The sequence below is a fragment of the Sinocyclocheilus anshuiensis genome, unplaced genomic scaffold (genome assembly GCF_001515605.1).
Source record: "Sinocyclocheilus anshuiensis isolate Anshui unplaced genomic scaffold, SAMN03320099.WGS_v1.1 scaffold590, whole genome shotgun sequence".
NCBI classification, from domain to species: domain Eukaryota; kingdom Metazoa; phylum Chordata; class Actinopteri; order Cypriniformes; family Cyprinidae; genus Sinocyclocheilus; species Sinocyclocheilus anshuiensis.
This window is the reverse complement of record NW_015544192.1, coordinates 1,447,622-1,468,209: the sequence shown is the minus strand read 5'-3', so window position 1 is coordinate 1,468,209 and position 20,588 is coordinate 1,447,622. Positions and strand designations below refer to the sequence as shown.

General features: G+C 37.4%; 1 protein-coding gene across 1 annotated transcript in view; it reads right to left on the bottom strand.

Moving 5' to 3' along the window:
* LOC107696540 (CUB and sushi domain-containing protein 3-like) overlaps window positions 1-20,588 on the bottom strand; it is a 193,207-nt gene that overhangs the window by 11,183 nt on the left and 161,436 nt on the right. The window contains exons 50-57 of the mRNA XM_016496907.1: window positions 19,811-19,987; window positions 17,552-17,731; window positions 15,198-15,371; window positions 13,333-13,506; window positions 8,817-8,890; window positions 6,145-6,256; window positions 2,424-2,603; window positions 992-1,057 (exon numbers count right to left, since the gene is read on the bottom strand). Of these exons, the coding sequence (XP_016352393.1) occupies window positions 992-1,057; window positions 2,424-2,603; window positions 6,145-6,256; window positions 8,817-8,890; window positions 13,333-13,506; window positions 15,198-15,371; window positions 17,552-17,731; window positions 19,811-19,987 (1,137 nt within the window). The remainder of the gene's footprint in view (window positions 1-991; window positions 1,058-2,423; window positions 2,604-6,144; window positions 6,257-8,816; window positions 8,891-13,332; window positions 13,507-15,197; window positions 15,372-17,551; window positions 17,732-19,810; window positions 19,988-20,588) is intronic.

Sequence of the window (20,588 nt, the reverse complement as noted above, 5' to 3'; positions counted from 1 at the left end):
ATTTCTATGTATATAGAGCTATATTTTGTGTGATCTATTTTATAAAATCTAGTTGACATTATAAAATAGATATTACATTATATTTCTAAATGCACAGAAATACACATACTTTAAAATATATACATAAATATATTACATTTATTATATATTATATAATATACATAAAAAAAATTCTAAAGCTACTTTGTGTAATATCTGTTTCATGCTTTTCTCATATAACACAACAATGGCTTTTTATTCGATTGTCGGCCCTAATATAAATATATTTATGTACAGTAATATAGCCTCTCATATCTTACTGCTTAAGCAAGGCAAATGAGTCAAATTTAGCCATAATTCAGCATTTAATTCAACAAAGTATTCAGTTATTCTCTTAAGATATTTATAATGGAGCCAGATAAGAAATAATGTGTTGGCCGGAGTTCTCAGATATCACGCTCCGAGTCTTTACAAAGGCAGTCAATTTTCCTGTAATCTACCGTTTCAGAACCCAGTAGCTCGAAGGGTTCTCCGTGTCTTACTGATCTTGGGATCCATCAGTTTCTGGAAACATATTGGATATCCGGTTTGTCCTTTCTGTCATGGACTCTAGAAAGTGACTCAGAGGAGTCATATTTGCTGTAGGTGCTGGACACCAGCTTGTCTCTTACTTAATCCTGCTCTCTAAGTATATAAACGTAAGACACGCAATATGCTCTAAGAAAGTCTGGCAAAGTTCAGTAGGATGATCTTGTGATTCTAGTCGAGTTTCTTGCAGCTGCCAGACTACTTTACAGTCAAACTAACTGGGGCCCATTTTCTCCTCATTAGCCCCCTACTCCTGGGGCTGTGGTCTGGAATACATCACGGATAGCAAATGTTTAAGGTACCATTGCTCTCTGTGGCCAAATAGAGGAGATGTTCAGCCAAAATTATGCATCCTAAATGAGGTGCACTTAACACTCATAAGTGGTCTTTCAAATGAAACCCCATTTCATAATAGTGCACCCACCATTTAGCTTCGGACTCGGTGTCCCTGGGACTGGTTTAATAGGCTTTTCAGAGAGTTTGGAGCCCGCTGGGAAAGAAAGAGCAAAAATAAAATAAAGGTTTAAAAAAGATTGACAGATCAAATTGGCACCACTTTTATCATTTCATGCGTACAGTAACATCCCCAGGCAACAGTGTGCCTCCTTTCTTCCCTTTCACTAAGAAAAATCAGGTGACTGCAGACAGCAGGGGGTGACATGGTCAACATATCAAGCAGCATAACTGAACATTCAAATGGAGGCTGTTTATGACAGGTGCAGAAAAATGAGGGATAAACACAGCCCCATCACTGTTTGGAGAAGCTCTGTGTCGACCACTTGGGAATTTTTTTTTTATAGACAATCACATCTGTTTATGTGCAGTAATTACTGGAAAGCCTGAAGTGTACAGCTGTGTGCATGCATGGTGGCGTGTGCTGGCTGCTGGGGCAGCACTCTGAGCTGCAGGATGAAGACGAGGAAGATAAAATCACAGCACTGCAGCATGCTGGCCACACGCTAGTGCTCCGGCACCCCACCTAAGCACACGCTCACTTGGGCAGGAAGTGCAAAGTGCGAAATGATGTCTAGTTTAGCTCTTGGTGGTGGTCTATGTGAAATAAGGCATGACAAAAAAGAAACTAAAACACAGAATTTATTCTTAACAATTTAGTACTTGTTTATAAGTTATAAATGTAAGATGAGCTTTTATGCTCACCAAGGCTGCATTTATTTGATCAAACTAAAAGAATATTGTGAAATATCATTACAAATTAAAATAATTATTGAAAATATTGTAAAATGTAATTTATCATTACAATAGCATTCATTACTCCAGTCTTCAGTGTCACATGATTCTTCAAAAATCATTCTAATTTGTTGATTTTGTGTTCAAGAAACAATTCATATTATTATAAATGTTAGAAAAAAATGTTTTTCAAGATTCTTTGAATATTAAGTTCAAAAGAACTTTTTAAATAGAAATCTTTTGTAACATTTTAAATGTCTTTAGGGTCACTTTTGATCCATTTAATGCATCCTTGCTAAATAAAAGTATTAATTTATTTTTAAAAAATCTTACTGACCCCAAACTTCAATGGTAGATTAATAAATCAAGCAAAAATAAAATTGAACAGCCAGTCATTACCCTGCATTCTTGTTGTATGAAAAGGAGATACAATGACTTTTTGATAGTAAATAATGTCTCATTGATCATATTGTATAAAATTAATAAAATATCATAAAGCAAAAAAATAGAATAAACTAAAATAAGACAAAATAAAATCAAATTATTGCATTCAAACTCCAATTAGTAAAATCTGAGGGGACACGTTTTAATGCTTCTGATGGGAATATTCTGTATGCAGGCTATAGGAATGTTAAAAGTGCTGGCAGACAATGTGAAGTGTTTGATACCTCGACACACAGGCATCTTCCCAGTCCAGGTTCCATCGGACTTGCAGACCCGGTGCTCAGAGCCCCCAGACAAAAAGAAGCCCATTTGGCAGGTGTAGATGAGCGTGTAACCATACGAAGGTAGATCCATACCCACAACATCCACATGAGGAGGACTCTCTGGCTGTTTACAACTGTGGGCTACAAAGGAAACAAAGAGTAATTTTAAAAGAGAAACAAAAGAAATGAAAATACTATCCAGCAAACAGTCTCGGTCCTTTTATAATCAGACTTCAAACTTCAGTGGGCAAAATCAAAATTAAGTTTGAACTTTTAAGACAACATGGCATGTTTCTTTAGAGAGGATCTATGCTCTCTCCCTCAGTAGCTGACACCGCCATGTTCCTGTGCCTACAAAAGCTGGCGGAGACCCTTGAGTGTGGCAGACATTGATGCATGCTGGCAGACGGCACTTAAAGGTAGCGCACCTTTACCTGTCACACCAGCAGATCAAACGTAAGCCAATGCTCACTCAGTCATTCCAACAGCTCCACCATCACTATGACTTTGATCAAAAGTAGCCGGGATTGAGGTTTTGGCTCGGTGCACTGGACCCAGTTCTTTTATCCAAGACTTTGATAAGTGTTTCTATTCATGATCACTACATCACCAGTACAGCCACAAAAAAAAAGAATGTAACCAGGGAAAGGACCTACTATGGTTTCCAGTTAAATTGCTGCATAATATGGGAGTCAGGGCCGTCCTTAGGGGGGTGCAACTGGTGCGGTCGCACCCCCCCGCAACGCGATCGCGAACGGACAGAGGGGGGCCCCGCTCCCTTCCTCGCACCAGGCCCCGCGTCAGCTAAGGACGGTCCTGATGGGAGTGCAGGGTTTATTGCAATAAATTCTGCTCATTTATTGAGAAGATGTAAATCAAAATGTGCCTCAAACATCTTTGACATTTAATTCATATTGTTATTCATACTAAATTAAACTGGAGAAATGACTGGATGTTCTTTTCTAATACTGATACCAAAAGCCAAAATAAATTTTAAAGGAGAGATCGGAGTTTAAAATTATGTATGATTTAATGTATTGTGAATACAATCATGATACTAAAACCAACAAATACATAATCAAGCCATATTTACTTATAGCAAAATAAAATACATTTTTCCCCAAATTGTGCAAATATTTGATATGATCACAATTATCAAAAAAATAAATAACTTAATAAATGTATATAATAAATGTATTTTTTTACATACACTACTAGTCTATAGCTTTTTGCATGCCAAAACTTTCCATTGCTATTAATGATATGATATAGTCCACTTGAAGTAAATAAATAAATTCTCAGGACAGAGCAAGGCACAAGAAAAAAAACAACATTATTTCTTTGGAGACGAATCTAGTGGTACACTAATGGAAAGGACAGCCAGTCATTATCCAATTCTGTGTAAAATAAAAACGAAAGACAATTTAACACTCAGCCTGACTCTGTGAGTAGCCAACTGCTCAGTGTAAACAAAATTACAGTGCGTAATTATGGAATGATTTCGATTATTCTTGGGGGGAAAAATGGTGTGATTAGGTGCAAGCACACAAAAGCTGTTTTATCACAGATGTACAATTAAGTGGGGGGAAGTGCTGTGTCTTCCTTGCCATCTCATTCTTTAATTTCCAAATTTTTGCAAAACAATGACAGAACTTTGGGGTAGTGGCATGATGCAAAATGTAATTAGCTTTAGAAATGCTTCAACTGAATGGCAATCTGTCTTGTGAAATTGGAAGCCAGCTGTTTTCTCGTATTTCAGCCTGCTTTAATGCTGTTCATTTTGGAGCTTCTGTTGGTAAATGGACATAATCCAATCACAAGCCTCGTAGCCCACCATGATAACCCACCAGACCTGAGTGAATCATCTTCATCCATTTTAAATAAACTGAGGTGATGTCAGGGGTATTTTACAATAGAAAGACTTACAGGGAACAGATTTGAAATTCAACTTTATGATGACATATATAAAGATACAAACACTTGCTGTGTATATTTTTTTACAGTCAGAGAAAGATCAAACACACTAATAAGATAAAAAAAGAAATAATCGCTTGTCGGTATTGTTACGAAACAAACGAAGCATTTTATTTTTAGAAAAGTAATTAAAATGGATTATTCAAGGAGGTAGTCTGCTTTAACCCTCTAAGAGCACAGACGGACCTTTCTCACTAAGAGATCAGTGATTTGTCAATTGATGAAGTGAACCAGGGGAGTGTAGTCAGGGTATCACCCACATAATTCAGAAGCAATTCAACTCGTGGCCATTGTGTGGGAAACATTAATCTTCCCTCTTTCAGATAATATGAGATAAGTGATTCTCTTTTAGTATGGTTGAGTAAGTACATCAGAAAAGCAATACATTGGTCAGATCATTACAGTAGTCTCAGAGTCACCCAAAGGTCTGTTTCACACTGCTAGTTCAAGCAATGAGCAATATTCACAGTGTAACTCACATGGTGTTTTCACACTGACATTGTTGCTGCTGTGTAACCGAACTGCAGCTTGATACAGAAAATAAAGTGATTTCTGGCTTACTATGTGGAGTATTTCCTTTAATAGCAATCACAAAGAATAAAATTGCTATCAGGAGTGTGCCACTGAGAATTATGACATTATTTGATGGTTGTGAATTCTAATTTATATGAGGAGGGAGAGCACATTTACATCTAAATGGTAATCAATCTAACAGAAACTATAGCTATAAACATCTATATTTAGTCAGACTAAAAAAAGTAACTTCTATCAAGCCCAGACATCTTTTTCCAAACAACAGGCGAGTAGTTCACTCTAGTACTTTATGTTGCATCGTAAAAGCCTATATTGCAAAAGATTGTGTTCATAAATAGGTTTCTAGTGCATTTCCACCATATTTTCTTCTGATGTTAATATAAGAACAGAAATAAACATGTCCTACTCTCTTCAGTGAAATGAATACTTTAGACTTAGTAGCATGTGATGGATGTTGTGAAATGAACAGTCATTATGAATATGAACTTGCTGGAACTACTGTCATTAGCAGAGCAAAAACACAAAATAACTGGCCATATGGTGTCTCAAATGCAAGTTAACTGATGTTAATCTCTTGTTTGTAGAACACTTGGCATTTAATAGTTAACTGAAGTTTAACTGGATAGTGTTATAGTCGAGACCAGAATAGGGTTGAGTCTGAGTCAACACAGAGTCCAAGACAAGACCAAGACCTGAAATGATGATCTTGGACTCAGACTTAGGTCCAAGGTCCAAGACAAAGAGCATGAAATAATGGCCTCAGACTCTTGGATTAGCACTTTACGGCCAAGACCAAGCTCAAGAGGATTTAATGATGATCTTAGACTTTACGGCCAATACAAGACCAAAAACAAGAAACAATAGTCTTGGACTCAGACTCGAGGGCCAAGACCAAGAGCATGAAATTATGGTCTTGGACTCTGACTCAAGGCCAATTCCAAGACCATATTTTCAAGCTCTTGGTCTTGTCATGAACTCGGGAGCATGTGGACTTTGTCTGAACATGAACTCAACTCTCTTCTGGTCTCAGTTTTGACTTGTACTCGACCCATTTCTCTGTAGCTTAATTATACAAATACATTCTGCATTGACCTTTATAAATGAGAAACTTCACCCACAAATATAAATGGGTATTTTAACAGATTCCCATGGATGTGTTATGGAGAACACTTACGGATGCACTCTGGCTGGGTCCCGCTCCAGGTTAGGTCAGCCTGGCAGAGGCGTGTGGTGGAGCCCTGCAGCAGGTGACCAGGCTGACACTGGAAAGACACCATACTTCCAACCTACAGAAAACACACACACACACACACCACCAGACACCATCAGACACCATCAGACACCATCAGACACCATCAGACACTGTGCTCCCATAACTCTCTTCTGGAGGCAGATTAAACACAATATTAAACACCTAATACTTGCAGTTTTTGAATGAGAGTTTCACTCCTGAGGACAGATGCTACAAAAGACCATGACTGCAAAGGTGTCACTTGAAATTTCACATCTTTCAGGTTCCTGCTGCATCACTGTACGCCATCCGCTTCCCAGACTCGCTCTCTTAAAAGCTCAAATGGATGTGTGTTAATGTTGGGTGGATATTCTCATATATGGTACTTACCTACTTTACTTACAGCTAATGTAATCACAAGTACATTCACTTAGGAGGCCATTGTGACCTTCTTTCCGGATCACTGGTGATAAAGTGGCACTTATTTCCATAATATATAATGTAGCGCTCCTCATGTGAACGTGGCTACCATATGTTATAATCAGCAAGGTCATGGGAACAAAAAAAGTGTTGCATATATGCCTGTGAGTGTGGACTGTTCTTTAGTATACATACGAGGGAAGTAAAATTTGAATGCATCACAGAGTGGCATGTGGGCTTAGCACATTAATTGATTAACATGTCCCCGCTAACTGTGAACACGGTTGACGAGCCATAGACATTGGTGCTTATCTGGGGTGCGCGATATCTCCTCTCACCGACTCCAACATCATTAAGCCCTGGAAAGCAAAAGAGCTTGACTGGCTCCTTTTTCTCGAGGCCAGACAAATGATTTACGAATATAGAAAGGATGATATTTAGCCGTTTCATGAAGCCTCTGCAGGGCTTGACCTCTGTTACTGAAATGACTTGAATTCTTAATGCCAGCACATCTTGGCGATAAACGCTCTTCCTCAGCAGTCTCAGAGTTTCTGTTTTTCTCTCTTCATGTCTCCCTCAGTTCACCCCTCTGTCCTGCTCCCCTGACAAAACGTAATCAGATTCATTTGCACTACTGAGAAGTAGATTTGTTTGCTCTCTTTTCGAGTGGTTCTGTGGTGGTTATTACATCCATGCATACATTTCACCGCTCCTCAAGTGGAAAAGTCTTGAGAGGTCTTAATAATAATTTGTAGTTTGTACAAGCAGTTTGTCTGAAGTGTTTTGAGAAAAGGCATGAATCATTCTTTGAAAATCATTAAGAATGCTTTCATGAGGGAAGATATGAAATCTTTATTTGAAGGCTAATTTGTTCTTTTTAACCATTCAATTTGAAGACTAAAGAAATAGTTCACCTATAAATTAAACTGTTATTCCAACCACTGTGTTAATTTCTATCTTCAGAGAAACAAAAAAAGATCTTTGGCACTGGTGAAAAAATGGTTTGCGACTGTGAAAAATGTGTTGTGAAAGTGGTCCATACAACTCATTCTCTATTTTCCATGTCATCTGAAGCTGTAGTTTCAAATTTGAATGACATAAGGGATAATATCTGATAACAAAATGTTTCATTTTTGATTAACTTTTCCATTAAAAAGCAGTGTTTCTCAGTGAGGTAGTTGGGGCCAAGATGACTTAAAATTCTTTAAAATGAAGACTAAACATGCATTAAAATAAGCCAGAACGTTTGTTTACGGGAACAAACAACAAAAACAAGACATTTCTTATTTGAATTCACCCGCTCAATAATTGTTTTATTTTTCTTTGAAGAATTATAAAAGCGTGATTTCTAGACATGAAAAGTCATATAAATTAACAAAATCTGATCTTAACTCTTTGGGGATTTTTATACTTGTTATGAATATATATTTTCCTAGCTTTTTTTGGGCAAAAAATCTTTTACATTAATCCTTTTCCAGTATATCCCAAACATCTCGAACATTTGTTGTGGACAAGGGTGGGCCTTGGAATCAAAAAGGTTGAGAACCACTGCTTTCAGAGTAATAAAAGTGCAAAAAAAGTCTGATAATATTTTTTTGTCTTTACGAATAATATAATATAATATAATATAATATAATATAATATAATATAATATAATATAATAATATTACAGTGCACGAGTATATAACAAGTGTAAAAATAAAAATATATATAATATATGAGTGAAATTTTTTTTTTTTTTGAAAAAATAATATTACTTCTTATACTAAACAATACATTTCAAATTAGTTGGTTCATATTAGTTCTTATTTCTTAGAATTTTGGTTTGTCCCTTTTTAGCTTTAATGAGAGCAGCACTCAAGCTGAAATGAACTCCACATGTTTCCTACCAAGTATTGAGTACATGTACAGTAAATGAACATACTTTCCAGAAGGCCAACAATTCACTAAAAATGGTTTTTTTATTGGTCTTATTAAGTATTCTAATTTGTTGAGAAATTGAGGTTTTTGTTAAATGTGAGCCAAAATCATCACAATTAAAAGAACCAAAGACTTAAACTACTTCAGTCTGTGTGCATTGAATTTATTTAATACACGAGTTTCACAATTTGAGTTGAATTACTGAAATAAATGAACTTTTCCACGACATTCTAATTTATTGAGATGCACCTGTATATATGTAGTCATCTTGCTACCTTAAAGCCAAAGGTCCTGTTGAGAGAGCCATAACGGGGCATCCCAGGGTTCTCACAGGTGGTACGGGTTGGCTCTGAGAAAAGAAAGGAAGAAGAAAGACAAAACAAATGAATATCCAGTCACATTCTTCTCAATATCTTCTTATCTGTCACAACTGAGGCAGTTTCTTTTTCACCACCATAAGAACATAACATTTCAGCTCTCATAAATATGTGCTACATCGCCCTTCATGAGCCCAAACACATCTCTCAAAGCAATGCTAAGACTCGGCTTATAGTGATGGTTATGGGGCCTGTGTGCTTATGTAAGTGCTGCAGCAGTGTCATAACATTAGATTTTTTTTTATGGTGGGCTGATGGAGACGCAGCAGGGGGCAGTGTTGCTGCAGCAGTGCATCTGCTACCACACAGCTGTGCTGCTCTGTAATTGGGATGTAGAGCACATTTTTGAGCTGAGGCAGAGACCCTTGATTCAATGCAGGTATGCAAATGACAGGACAACCTGCAAGGCTTACACAACCAACCCCTTTTCCATGACGTTTTTTTTAGCGTGTAGCTTCTAATACTGAGTCAGCACACCGAAAATATATGACTGCATTGCCATATTGAAAAAAGAGTTGCAGACAGTGTTCGCGCTGCTTTGATTTTGAAGGAAGAGCCCACTAGGAGGCCAAATAGTATCAAGTAGAAACTAGTACATCTGATTCACTGACTCGCATCCTTTATTTATTTCTTTTTTTACAAGTATTAAAAATCAGGTTGTCACCACCAGAAGATACACTTTTATAAACAGAAATATTTAAACACGGATGAAAAACAATATAATATAATATAATAATATAATATAATATAATATAATATAATAATAAAGTTGCATATGCCTAACAATATGACAAAATGCCCAACATATACCCAACAATATGACAAAATGTGTCAAAATTTTGGTTTTTAAATGTCTCTGATTGTTTCATGTTCTTGGTCATCAATAATGCACTGCACAAAACACACGAAGGTCAGCATAAACCTGTCCTCACTGCAAGTGATCTGTGTTTATTGTTGCTTGGGTCATATATTCTTTTACCCTGTGTAGTTTAGTTCAAATTTTTTGAGGATGAGGTCATGTCACACAACCTGTTCATGTCACCATCTGCCTAATTTGTTAGCTTCTACCAACTGATATATGAATTTGCAACTGGATGCACATTTTTTTTTTTTTACGTCAACAACAAAAGACATGGAGAAAGTTTTCTCTAACTTTTAAAAAATGTATTTTGCTACACCTAACTATGCACAATGTTAAGGTTAGTTGAATTTCATTATTTGCATCTAATCTCGTCCGTGCCACTGAACTAGACTACATGGGGTTTATCTTAGTCAGTGAGAACAGCCAATAGGATTCATTCTATAAGAATTGTTGTGTATAATTATTTAGTGGCCTTTTAGAGCACTTCATTTCCACCCCCCAACACCCTATATTACTTTTTTATGGTGTCTTTGAGGGTGTAATATGAGGCCATAATAATACTCCATTGAAAGAGCTAAATGATTACACCTGCTTTTGGGCTATGGCTGACATCTTCTGTTGGAACAATGCACTAAATGTTTAAAAACGCCAACCAGAGCTGATCCAAATCTCCTGCTGGCTGTTCATGGCTCCTCAATAATGGCCTCATAGAGTTGGGACCATTTATTCAATTACTTGCTCAATTAAAAAGAATTATCGATGTATTTATTGACGTTAGGAGAAGGACTCCCTCATGGATGTATAAACTGAGGGGTTTAATCAGATAAACACTGTACTTAGGGGGACAATGAGAGGAGTCTTTGTTAATGAGACATGGAAAAATGGATGTAGATAATACAGCCAAAGGCCACTTCATACACAGAGAAGGAAAAGTGAAAGAAATAAAGTATGTATGTATACATAAATAGAAATACTGTCAGAACTAATTCATAGGACTCTATATTTTAAAAGAGAGAAACAATTCTTTGTGAATAATTTGATTCTTTGATTCAGTTCACATCAGTCTCTTGCAATTCAAAAGCACCTTAAAGCAGCTTTAGAGAGATCAGTGCCTTAATACCCTCCAGTAAGGGAACCTGGGGTGAAAGTAACAAGGGAAAAAACTGTAAGGGTAGAATGCGAAATAAACCCTGGGAGGAACAAAGACTCAAAACTTGAAGTTTAAGTTACAAACTCATGAATTCATGTAGTTTAACTCTAGTCAAACTACCTTATCTAAACAGTTATCAACACTAAAAGTCAGAAACAGAAAATATCTTCAGAATATCAGATGGTAATATTTATTCCTGCAAATAAGAGAATTTATATTACACAAACAGTATAAAGATCTATATAAAAAGTACGGATCTAAATTTGGGCGACATCAGTATGTACATTTTTTTTTCTTTTTACAATAAATGCAGCAATAAAAAAAACACTTTCAAACACAAGTTGAAAAAAGTGATAAGGGTTCAATTAGTTAACACTGTTAATTCATTATACCTAATGCATTAACTAATGAACATTTCTTTACAGGATTTATTAATCTATGTTCATGTTAATTTGAACATATTGTTGTTCATTGTTAATTCACGCCTTTTCAGACTACATTAATGTTAATTTATACAACTTGAAAGGCTAAAATGTATTTGTACAATGTAGAAATGAACATAAACCAAGATTAATAAAAGCTGTAAAAGAATTGTTCACTGTGAGTTCCTGACACCTAATGCATTAACTTTTGACGAATTGAACCTGAATTGTAAAGTGTAACCGATGAATCATTTGATTGGTGAATTATAGAACTTCAGCCAGGTACATGCCTCAGTGCACCTGTGTTTGAGAAGGTCATGGGAACCGAGCCGAGAAGCAGAGGACAATAACTTCACAACAGCTGCCACTGCCAGCCATCAAGAAGTGAGTTTCTCAAGTTGAAGTTTCTCATGCAATTTCATTTTCCCTGGCCTCCATTCCTCACTTCATACTCGTCTACTCGTCTGCCAACTGTTCCCACTTCCCTTGTTCTGTGGTCACTAAAAGGAGTGGCTTTGCTCTTTCCCACCATAATTGTGTCAATACAACATCAAGCCCGATTGGAGCAGCACTGGCCTGGGCTGCCAGGGCTGTGGGAGGGCATCGATTTCTTTGGAATTGTTGTTGCTAAATACTTTTGAGCTTGTTTGTGTACTGGGTGACAAATAATACCAAAAGGGCTTATCATTGTGGGCGGTAATCATAAGACAAAGCAGCCAGGGCTAATGGAAAGCAATATTTGAGGCAAAACTTGAAATTCTGACCACCTAGCTTCCACTGAACTGAACCATGAAACCATAAAGAGTCGAATGACTTAAAGGGATAGTTCACCCAAAAATGAAAAATTAGCCCATGATTTACTCACCCTCAAACCATCCTAGGTGTACATGACTTTCTTCTTTCAGACGGATCCAATCGGAGTTATATTAAAAATTGTCCTGGCTCTTCTAAGCTTTATAATGGCAGTGGGTGGGTGTTTCTGTTCAACAGTCCAAAAGAAGTCCAATAAAGCGCATCCATCCGCAATAAAAGGTGCCTACCACGGCTCCTGGGGGGTGAATAAAGCCTTCCTGTAGTGAATCAATGCGTTTTTGTAAGAAACATATCCATTTTTAAAACTTTATAACCACTTTTCTGTAGCATGCGGAAGCCGTTCCGGGAGGATGACGTAGGACGTAGGCGTAGCGCATGCACCGGTGAGAATATGCTAGTCTCGCGAAAACCAACTTTTGTTTACAGGAACAAAGGAAGCAAAGTTTCCTTACTTTTGCAAAGGAAAACCAGTCTTCTCTTGGCTTATATCGAAATCCTCCGACATCTGTCGTCACAAATCCTCGTTTTGTACTTCAAATTCGTGACCAGTGTTTTGCTTTGTTCTCTCCTCTCTGCTTCCACGTCCGTCATTTCTCACCTGCGCATATGTCCTACGTCATCCTCCCGGAACGGCTTCCGCATACAACAGTTAGAGCAAGCTACAGAAAAGTGGTTATAACGTTTTAAAAAACGGATATGTTTCTTACAAAAATGCATCGATTCACTACAGGAGGCCTTTATTAACCCCCCGGAGCTGTGTGAGGCACTTTTTATTATGGATGGATGCTCTTTATTGGTCTTCTTTTGGACTGTTGAACAGAAACAACCGCCCACTGCCATTATAAAGCTCTGAAGAGCCAGGACATTTTTTTAAATAACTCTGATTGTATTCGTCTGAAAGAAGAAAGTCATATACACCTAGTATGGCTTGAGGGTGAGTAAATCATGGGCTAATTTAAATTTTTGGGTGAACTATTCCTTTAAGTGACCATAATTGCTTCTTGCTTAGAGTTGGACGCAGTGGTCAGCTTCAGCTGGCTGATTATTTGGTTTTAGCATTATTAGGTTTTGATATACAAACATACAACAATTATTATGATAGTCTGTTTGACTGGGAATTTAACACATGGCTTAAACATGCAAACTGTGCCAGTATAATTGATTTACCTATACAGCGAGGCTGGGATCCACTCCAGGTGCCATCAGCCTGGCAAATGCGTGTAGTACTGCCTACTGGGATGTAGGGAGCCATGCAGCTAAATGACACCTCGGACTGGTAGATGAAACTGCGGCCTTCCCTCGAGCCAAAAGCAGGGATTCCAGGATCTCCACAGAACTTAGCTATAATCACAGAGATCATAAAGAAACACTTTCAACAAAATCATTCTCAAACGGTTAGGCATGAATGATGCTAAACGCTTTGTCTTTATAAAACAAAGTGCATGCTTTATTATGTTGTCCTTAATATTTACCACTTCTCAGAAAGAGAGAAAAAGTGTATAAAATATTGAAATTGTGAACACAGAAATGTGAGGAATATTCAAAAGTTGTTTAAAATGTAATGATTTACAATCTGCAATATACACTGTATACTGCTTACCATTGGTTCATTCATCACACTCGAAATGGAAGGTCGAAACAAGCAGATTGCATTGTGGGATATTGCATCATGCTGTGTGCTCTGATGTATGTATACTGCACATTTTGGCAAATGTATTAGGTCATGCATGTGCACAGAGTCTCTTATTCTGACCAAGGCCGCACAATGAAAAATACAGTAAAAAAAATAATATTGGGAAATATTATCACAATTTAAAATAACATTAAAATAACAATTAGAATAATCATGTGACACTGAAGACTGGAGTAATGACAGCTTTGCCATCACAGGAATAAATTACATTTTAAAATAGATTAAAATAGATTAAATAACATAACATTTATTCCTGTGATGGTAAAGCTGAATTTTCAGAAGCCATTACTCCAGTCTTCAGTGTCCCATTATCCTTCAAAAATCTTTCTAATATGCTGATTTGGTGCTCATGAAACCTTTTTTAATATCAATGCTTTTTTGACAACAGCATTTATTAAATTTAACATCATATATGTCTTCAATGTCAATTTCTAATCAATTTCATGCGTCCTTGCTGAATAAAAATATTCACTTCTTAAAAAAAGCATACTGACCCCAAACTTTTAAATGGTAGCGTACATATTATATACTGCAGGTATAGTAAGAATAGTCTGCTATTATGCTATTCTGAACATAGCCACATAATACTGGGGGAAGTCCCAAGCCCTGTGGTAAATGTTATCCATGGCCCTGCCACTGTCAGGCAAACAATAGGTCTCTGGAGGGAAAATCAATCACATGGTTGACGTCATCAGCTGTCTGATCCATCATAAATATGCTGGTCAGACTACTGTGCCTGAGATCTAGCACTACAAACTTGACTTTTCTTGATGAATTATAGATATGCTGTCAGGATATAAAATAAAAGTGGAAAAGAAAGAGAAGGAAAAAAATCAGTACCCTTACAAAGTCAGAGGTATGCTTTCTATCTCGAGCAAAATATTTTTTTTAACATTGGCTGCTTTTGTTCCATGTGAGGGCTAAAACAAGGGTACCTTTGTGATAACTAGGCTTTTTAAACGTTAAATTCTCATACCATGCCTGGAGGTTCTTCATCTTAGTCATCATACAGCATTGTGCTGAAACAGACTGACATCCCACCATGCTGAGCCCACCTTGTCTGGTGTCCTAAACAAATATTGCTGCATAATCCAGCAGATCTAATTGAAAAAGAAATCTTGACCTATATGTTCTCATTCAGTGATGACCCAATCAATCAATCAATCAATGTCTGAACATGACTTCCTCACCAACAGCACATAGATAAGTTGCAGACATAAGGCAAGGTGTGAACTTTTTGCTGCTTTTTTGGGAAATGTTGGCATGCATAGGGTTGCAAACACCCACAGGGATGAAGCAGTCAGTTTGATTAATATTAATAGAGTAGTACAGTACTCACGCAAGCACTGGGGCACCTCACCACTCCATGTACCATTGCCCACACAGGTGAGAATGGCAGGAAAAGAGAGCTCATATCCTGGGGAGCAGCTGTAACTCACGCTGGTGCCCCATTCAAAGTCACGTCCCTCCAGGAGGCCGTTTGAGATTGGCGGAGGAGCTGCGCAGGTAACGGCTAAAGGAAGAAGTGAAACAGAGGAGAGTTAAGCTTATACTTAAGAATGGCATGTTTAATACAATTACAACGTAACCAACATAAAAATTCTACTTTAAATAAGTACATTTGTCTTGATTTCCAGTAAAAATGAGTAAACACCCTTAAAATAAATGAAATAGTCTAAATGATGTTACTACTTTAATGACATAGACATAAATTTATTATGAATAATCTTAGTTAATACGTAAGCTGTTAACAGATTTATTAATATACGAATATAAGACAACAATATGTGTAAAAAAGTGTAGCAGTAACTATAACGGTACTAGCAGGTTCAGTTAGGTAGAGAGATTAATTGCTTCTGCTAACACTACTGAAGTCACTGAATGCTATATCTGTCTTAGAGGCCCCATCTTTTCCAATAACTGCCCGCACAACTCTGTGAGGTAAGTCCTCTTCCCTGAATATCAGTCCTCAGGTATCACATGACCCCTTAAAATCAATCACACTCTACCAGACAGGAAGCCAATGCCTTGCTCAAACGGACACTCATGATGACACATGCCCCCACTTATGGTGCAACATCCCAATACAATGCTCACACACACACACACACACACACACACTCTCTCTTTATACCATAGCAAAGTTCTAGCCAGACGGTGATTACTGCCTGCAAAAACTATGCTTCGACTGTTTCTTTATGAGCGGATAGTGTTGTCTTCACTCAACTCATGTTGATCGAACCGATAAACTTCTAACAAAGCCCACTGTTGTATTATGAATCAGAATCGGTGTTGGCATCCTTTAAAGAGGCCTGGACCAGATTGGAGTTCCTAATAGACTTGTGCCGGTATTCGGTAATGCGATATATCACGGCTTTTTTTTTAACAAAATTTCAATATCGTGATAATACCGTACACCGTAATAAAAGCATTAGCAATTAATCGCAACATGAAAATTTAATACCGGCATATCCCTAGTTCCTAAGCTAATAAATATTTCACATATCATATACCATCTAAAACTGCAGGAAAGAGACGAAGGGACACGCACACACTCAATGTCAGGATCCTCTCCACACCTGAAGCGTTTGACAGAGGTGGGAGTGGTTCTTTTTTGAGTCAACTCACTTTAGCATGCATATTAATGGCTCTGTGAGACAGAATATCAGTTCAGACCGAGGATATGAAGTTCAAGCTCCTCAGATATGTGTGCACAACATGTCCTTTAAGAGACAGGAGGAGGCCACTGCCTTCAGGAATAAATGAGACATCTGTGTCTATCTAAATGAGCTTAGCAAAATGGCATTCGATGCCAGGGCACTGGTGAGGATCACAAATGCATCGTCCAATTCTGGAATTCAATTTCATATCGCTTTATATATTCCGTACCAGTTCATCTCCTGGCAGTAAGAAGATGACAGGAGTCATTTGTGAAATTAATTACGAGAAATGCAAGGGCTCATAGGTCAAAGCTGATTATAATAATGGGGACAAAACAGCCCTTAAGGGGTGAACGCTCAGTCTACAAATGTGTTCCCGTCATTTGTCCAACAGCATGATTGGTTGATAAAACATGAATGTTTACCATTCATTGTAGTGCAATTGCACAAGAAAAGATGACCTACAAGGGTGGATAAACATTCCTCCCCTTGTTAGCTCTACATTTCAAACAAGACATCCATCACAATGGCGAAGACACAAAGCTGGAAGACCTCAACTCACTCTGGGTAAAGCATCTGTGCATCTAACGATGGCCAGATGTGCAAATATATCAGTGAGTGAATAATCTTTTACGCCTTGCCTTGTGAACAATAAAGCTATTTGGCTTTACTAGTCAGAGAAAATGCTAGAGTAATGTGTTAATCTTGGGACGATGAAGCCTATGGAAGAAATGGGAAATCAGGTAACACTTTACAATAAGGTTCAATTTTAAGTTGATGCATGAAGCAACATTAAACTAAATTAATAAATACTGTAAATGTTAGTTTGGTAAAATATATTATTGTTTAATGTTAATCCATTTTTGTTCATGGTCCATTAAAAAATGTTAATTTATTCAACTTAATAAATTAAGGATGACTTTAACTCAATACTTTAACTAATGTAAACACATTGAACCTTATTGTAAAATGTTACCACAGTTTATTAGAACTGTTAATTTTAATGTTAAATGATGTTTAAATCAAGTTTCACCTTTACAGAAAGGCACTGGGGCATTCCAGGTACCGTTTCCGGTACATGTGATGGTGGAGAAACTCTCGGTTTCCATCGTGTAGCCAGGCTGGCACACAAAAGTGATGTTTTGTCCAATGGTAATGTCCTCACCATATCTCAGCCCATTTGCTGGCACTCCGGGGTCTCCACAGTTGATCACTGAAAAGTAAAGATCACAGTTATGAGGCTTATAGGCCAAAATTAACTACTGTGTTTAGTACGATGTGCTAATAGTCTCTTTTTGGGATAAAAGTCTGGCCAATTTACAATCTGCCAAACAACAGCAGTGTAGATCTTTATTCAGTATCTAATACAAATACAACTCTTCAGATGGCAATCATAGCTTTTTGTGGCAATGTGATTGAAGCTATCGAAACAAACCTCGGGGAGCCACGTTTCACAAATCATCTTTAACAACTCATTTACGCTACAACAATCTTTAGAACCCCTGGCTTTTTATTTCAAATGATAGATCTTGTTATTATGTAAAGAAATCAATAGTAGCACGCAAGCACGGCTCCCGTCCCACCGGTGTCCCTGAGGTGCAACTTCAAATCAATTCCACAGATCTTTTACAATTATCATTCTTTCCAATGGATAAATAAGAGGAGGTCGGATTGGAATGATGTGAGAAAGAATGCGGCGCCACTGGAATTCAGATGAAACAAATTAGTAGTTTTGCACTTTGCTGTGGCTGACAAAACCCTGTCCGATCAGTGCATTTATTTAATTATTTCCCAGACGCAACATCTTAATTTCCTCTATTGATTTATGTTCGAACATTACTTATTTATCACCCTTGAGTTGCCATACGTTTTGTGTCTTTTGGAAAAGGACGGAAAATTATGTTTTGTAAAATCCATCAGCAGCCTTGCACATAAACATGTCAGCTGATGGTGAGAAATGGCTAACGCTAAATGCTAATGTGACTCCTCCCTTGGACACAGCCATGTATCACCGCTTTTGATCCATTCAATAAACACATGTAGCGCTGCATCAATCAGAGCTGGTTTGGTGCACCGCCCATATAATTCCAGTCAATGGTATGCAGGGAATACGCCCACGTTTAAGGGTGAACGTTTGAGAGCATTAAGGGATGTGATTATGGATGAGAATGCCAACTTACCTAGACACATTACGCAGGCTAAGCTGTTTTATTGTGCTGTGACTCTTCATCATTTCTCAAACAACTACTACTGCGAGAGTTTTTAATTAACTAGATATACGAGCGTTCCATCACTCAAAAATGGAACTGAAATAGATTCAAATGATACAAAGCGTGATCCGTATGCTAACCATGAGCAAAAAACAATGCTGGAACAAATAGCTATTTGGTTACTGGTTAACATCATCACATAGTTAATTTGACCTAAGAGACATTGATGCTTTTAAATAAAAGATTACTAAGACAAAATTTTTCTTTGGAATATTATGTCCTATCAATCATTATAGATTCATAGACCAGACTGTAAAATAAGTCAGTAAAAAAATAAAAAATAAACCGCAAATTGATACAGTAAAACATGTTAATTGGTTAATTGCAAGTTACCCTACCATACACAGTTAAAAACCATAAATCGTTATGGACAGGCCATTTATGAAGATCACCGAGTCATTATGTTGTTTTCTACTGTACCATCTGTTTTATTATGGTGGTTGTCAGTACATATTAAAGTAAAAAAAAAAAGAAGAATTTGGTAGTTTGTACAGTTATAAGATGTAAAATATACAGATACCATAATGTTCATGGCAGGGCATGAAATAATTGATTTATGTATCTAACAGAGCCAGAAGAGGAACAATTCTGACCTTTACATCTTCCTCTGTTTTGACAAAAGAACATCTTGGAGCTACCATGGAGAAACCGAATCCTGCAATCCCACTCATTCTGACCTAATTCTTCCACGAAATGCACTGAAACCTTTTCTAACCTTCTGTATTCAAAGGAACACCAGTTACTCTCACGGTGATGCCTGAATTAAACGTTCATAAAGTTGGTCCCCTGAACCCTCAGCAAGAGGACTTCTCTGTATCAGTCAAGGTCTTTTACCACGACGATACATTTTTAGTACAGCTTTACACAAATGACTCCCACAAGCACATCTGTCATATCACCTCATTACAACCTGTAATGAAGCACTGCTGAGGCCATTTTGGTTTATTCAAAAACAAACAACCCTTTATTTCTATTTAAAGCTCAACAAATACCCTGCTGTATCTCACTTGTTTCACACTTACAGGTGCAGTTGGGTGCAGTGCCAGACCAGGTGCCGTTAGCTTGGCATTGGCGTGTGGTGGAGCCGCTTAGCAGGTAGCCATCCATACAGGAATAGATGACCGAATGTGAGAAGGTGGTGCCGTCCAGTCGATATACCCGTCCGTTACTGGGAGACCCAGGGTTACCACACTGCACAGCTGTAGTATTATAAAAACAAAAATGTATGAAAAGTTATTGCCAGTTGACACTTAACATTCTTGAGTAAAATAACATGTCACATTATTTAGTAATATCAGTAGGGACCACAGGGGGCGTCAGTGTTTCTTTTGTCTGCTTTTATTTTTTATCTCAAGGTTTCTTGTTGTCTCTGGTCTCAACTTGTTCCAGTTGTTCACACATGTATCTCATTTCCCTGTTTTCCTTTGTGTACTATATTGTGACATGCTTCATCATTTTGAGTCATTCTGACCTAGAAACACAAATATTTTTATGTACTGAAGGAAAAAGTAAAGTCTCGGATTTCTGATGATATTATTATTATGTTTTTATGAGATATATTCACTTAAATTGATGGCTGTCATAAAACATTGTTTTTAAAGGGGTCCTATTATGCTCTTTTACAAAGTCTTGATTTTGTTTTGGGAGTGTACTAGAACAGGCTCTCATACTAGGTTGTTCGAAAAACACATTATTTTTCACATATTTTACATTATTACAACACCTCTCTCCCCAGTCTGGCATGAACGGCTCGAATAGTTCCTGTATCAAATGAAGGCCCGCCTTCTGAAATACGAAATG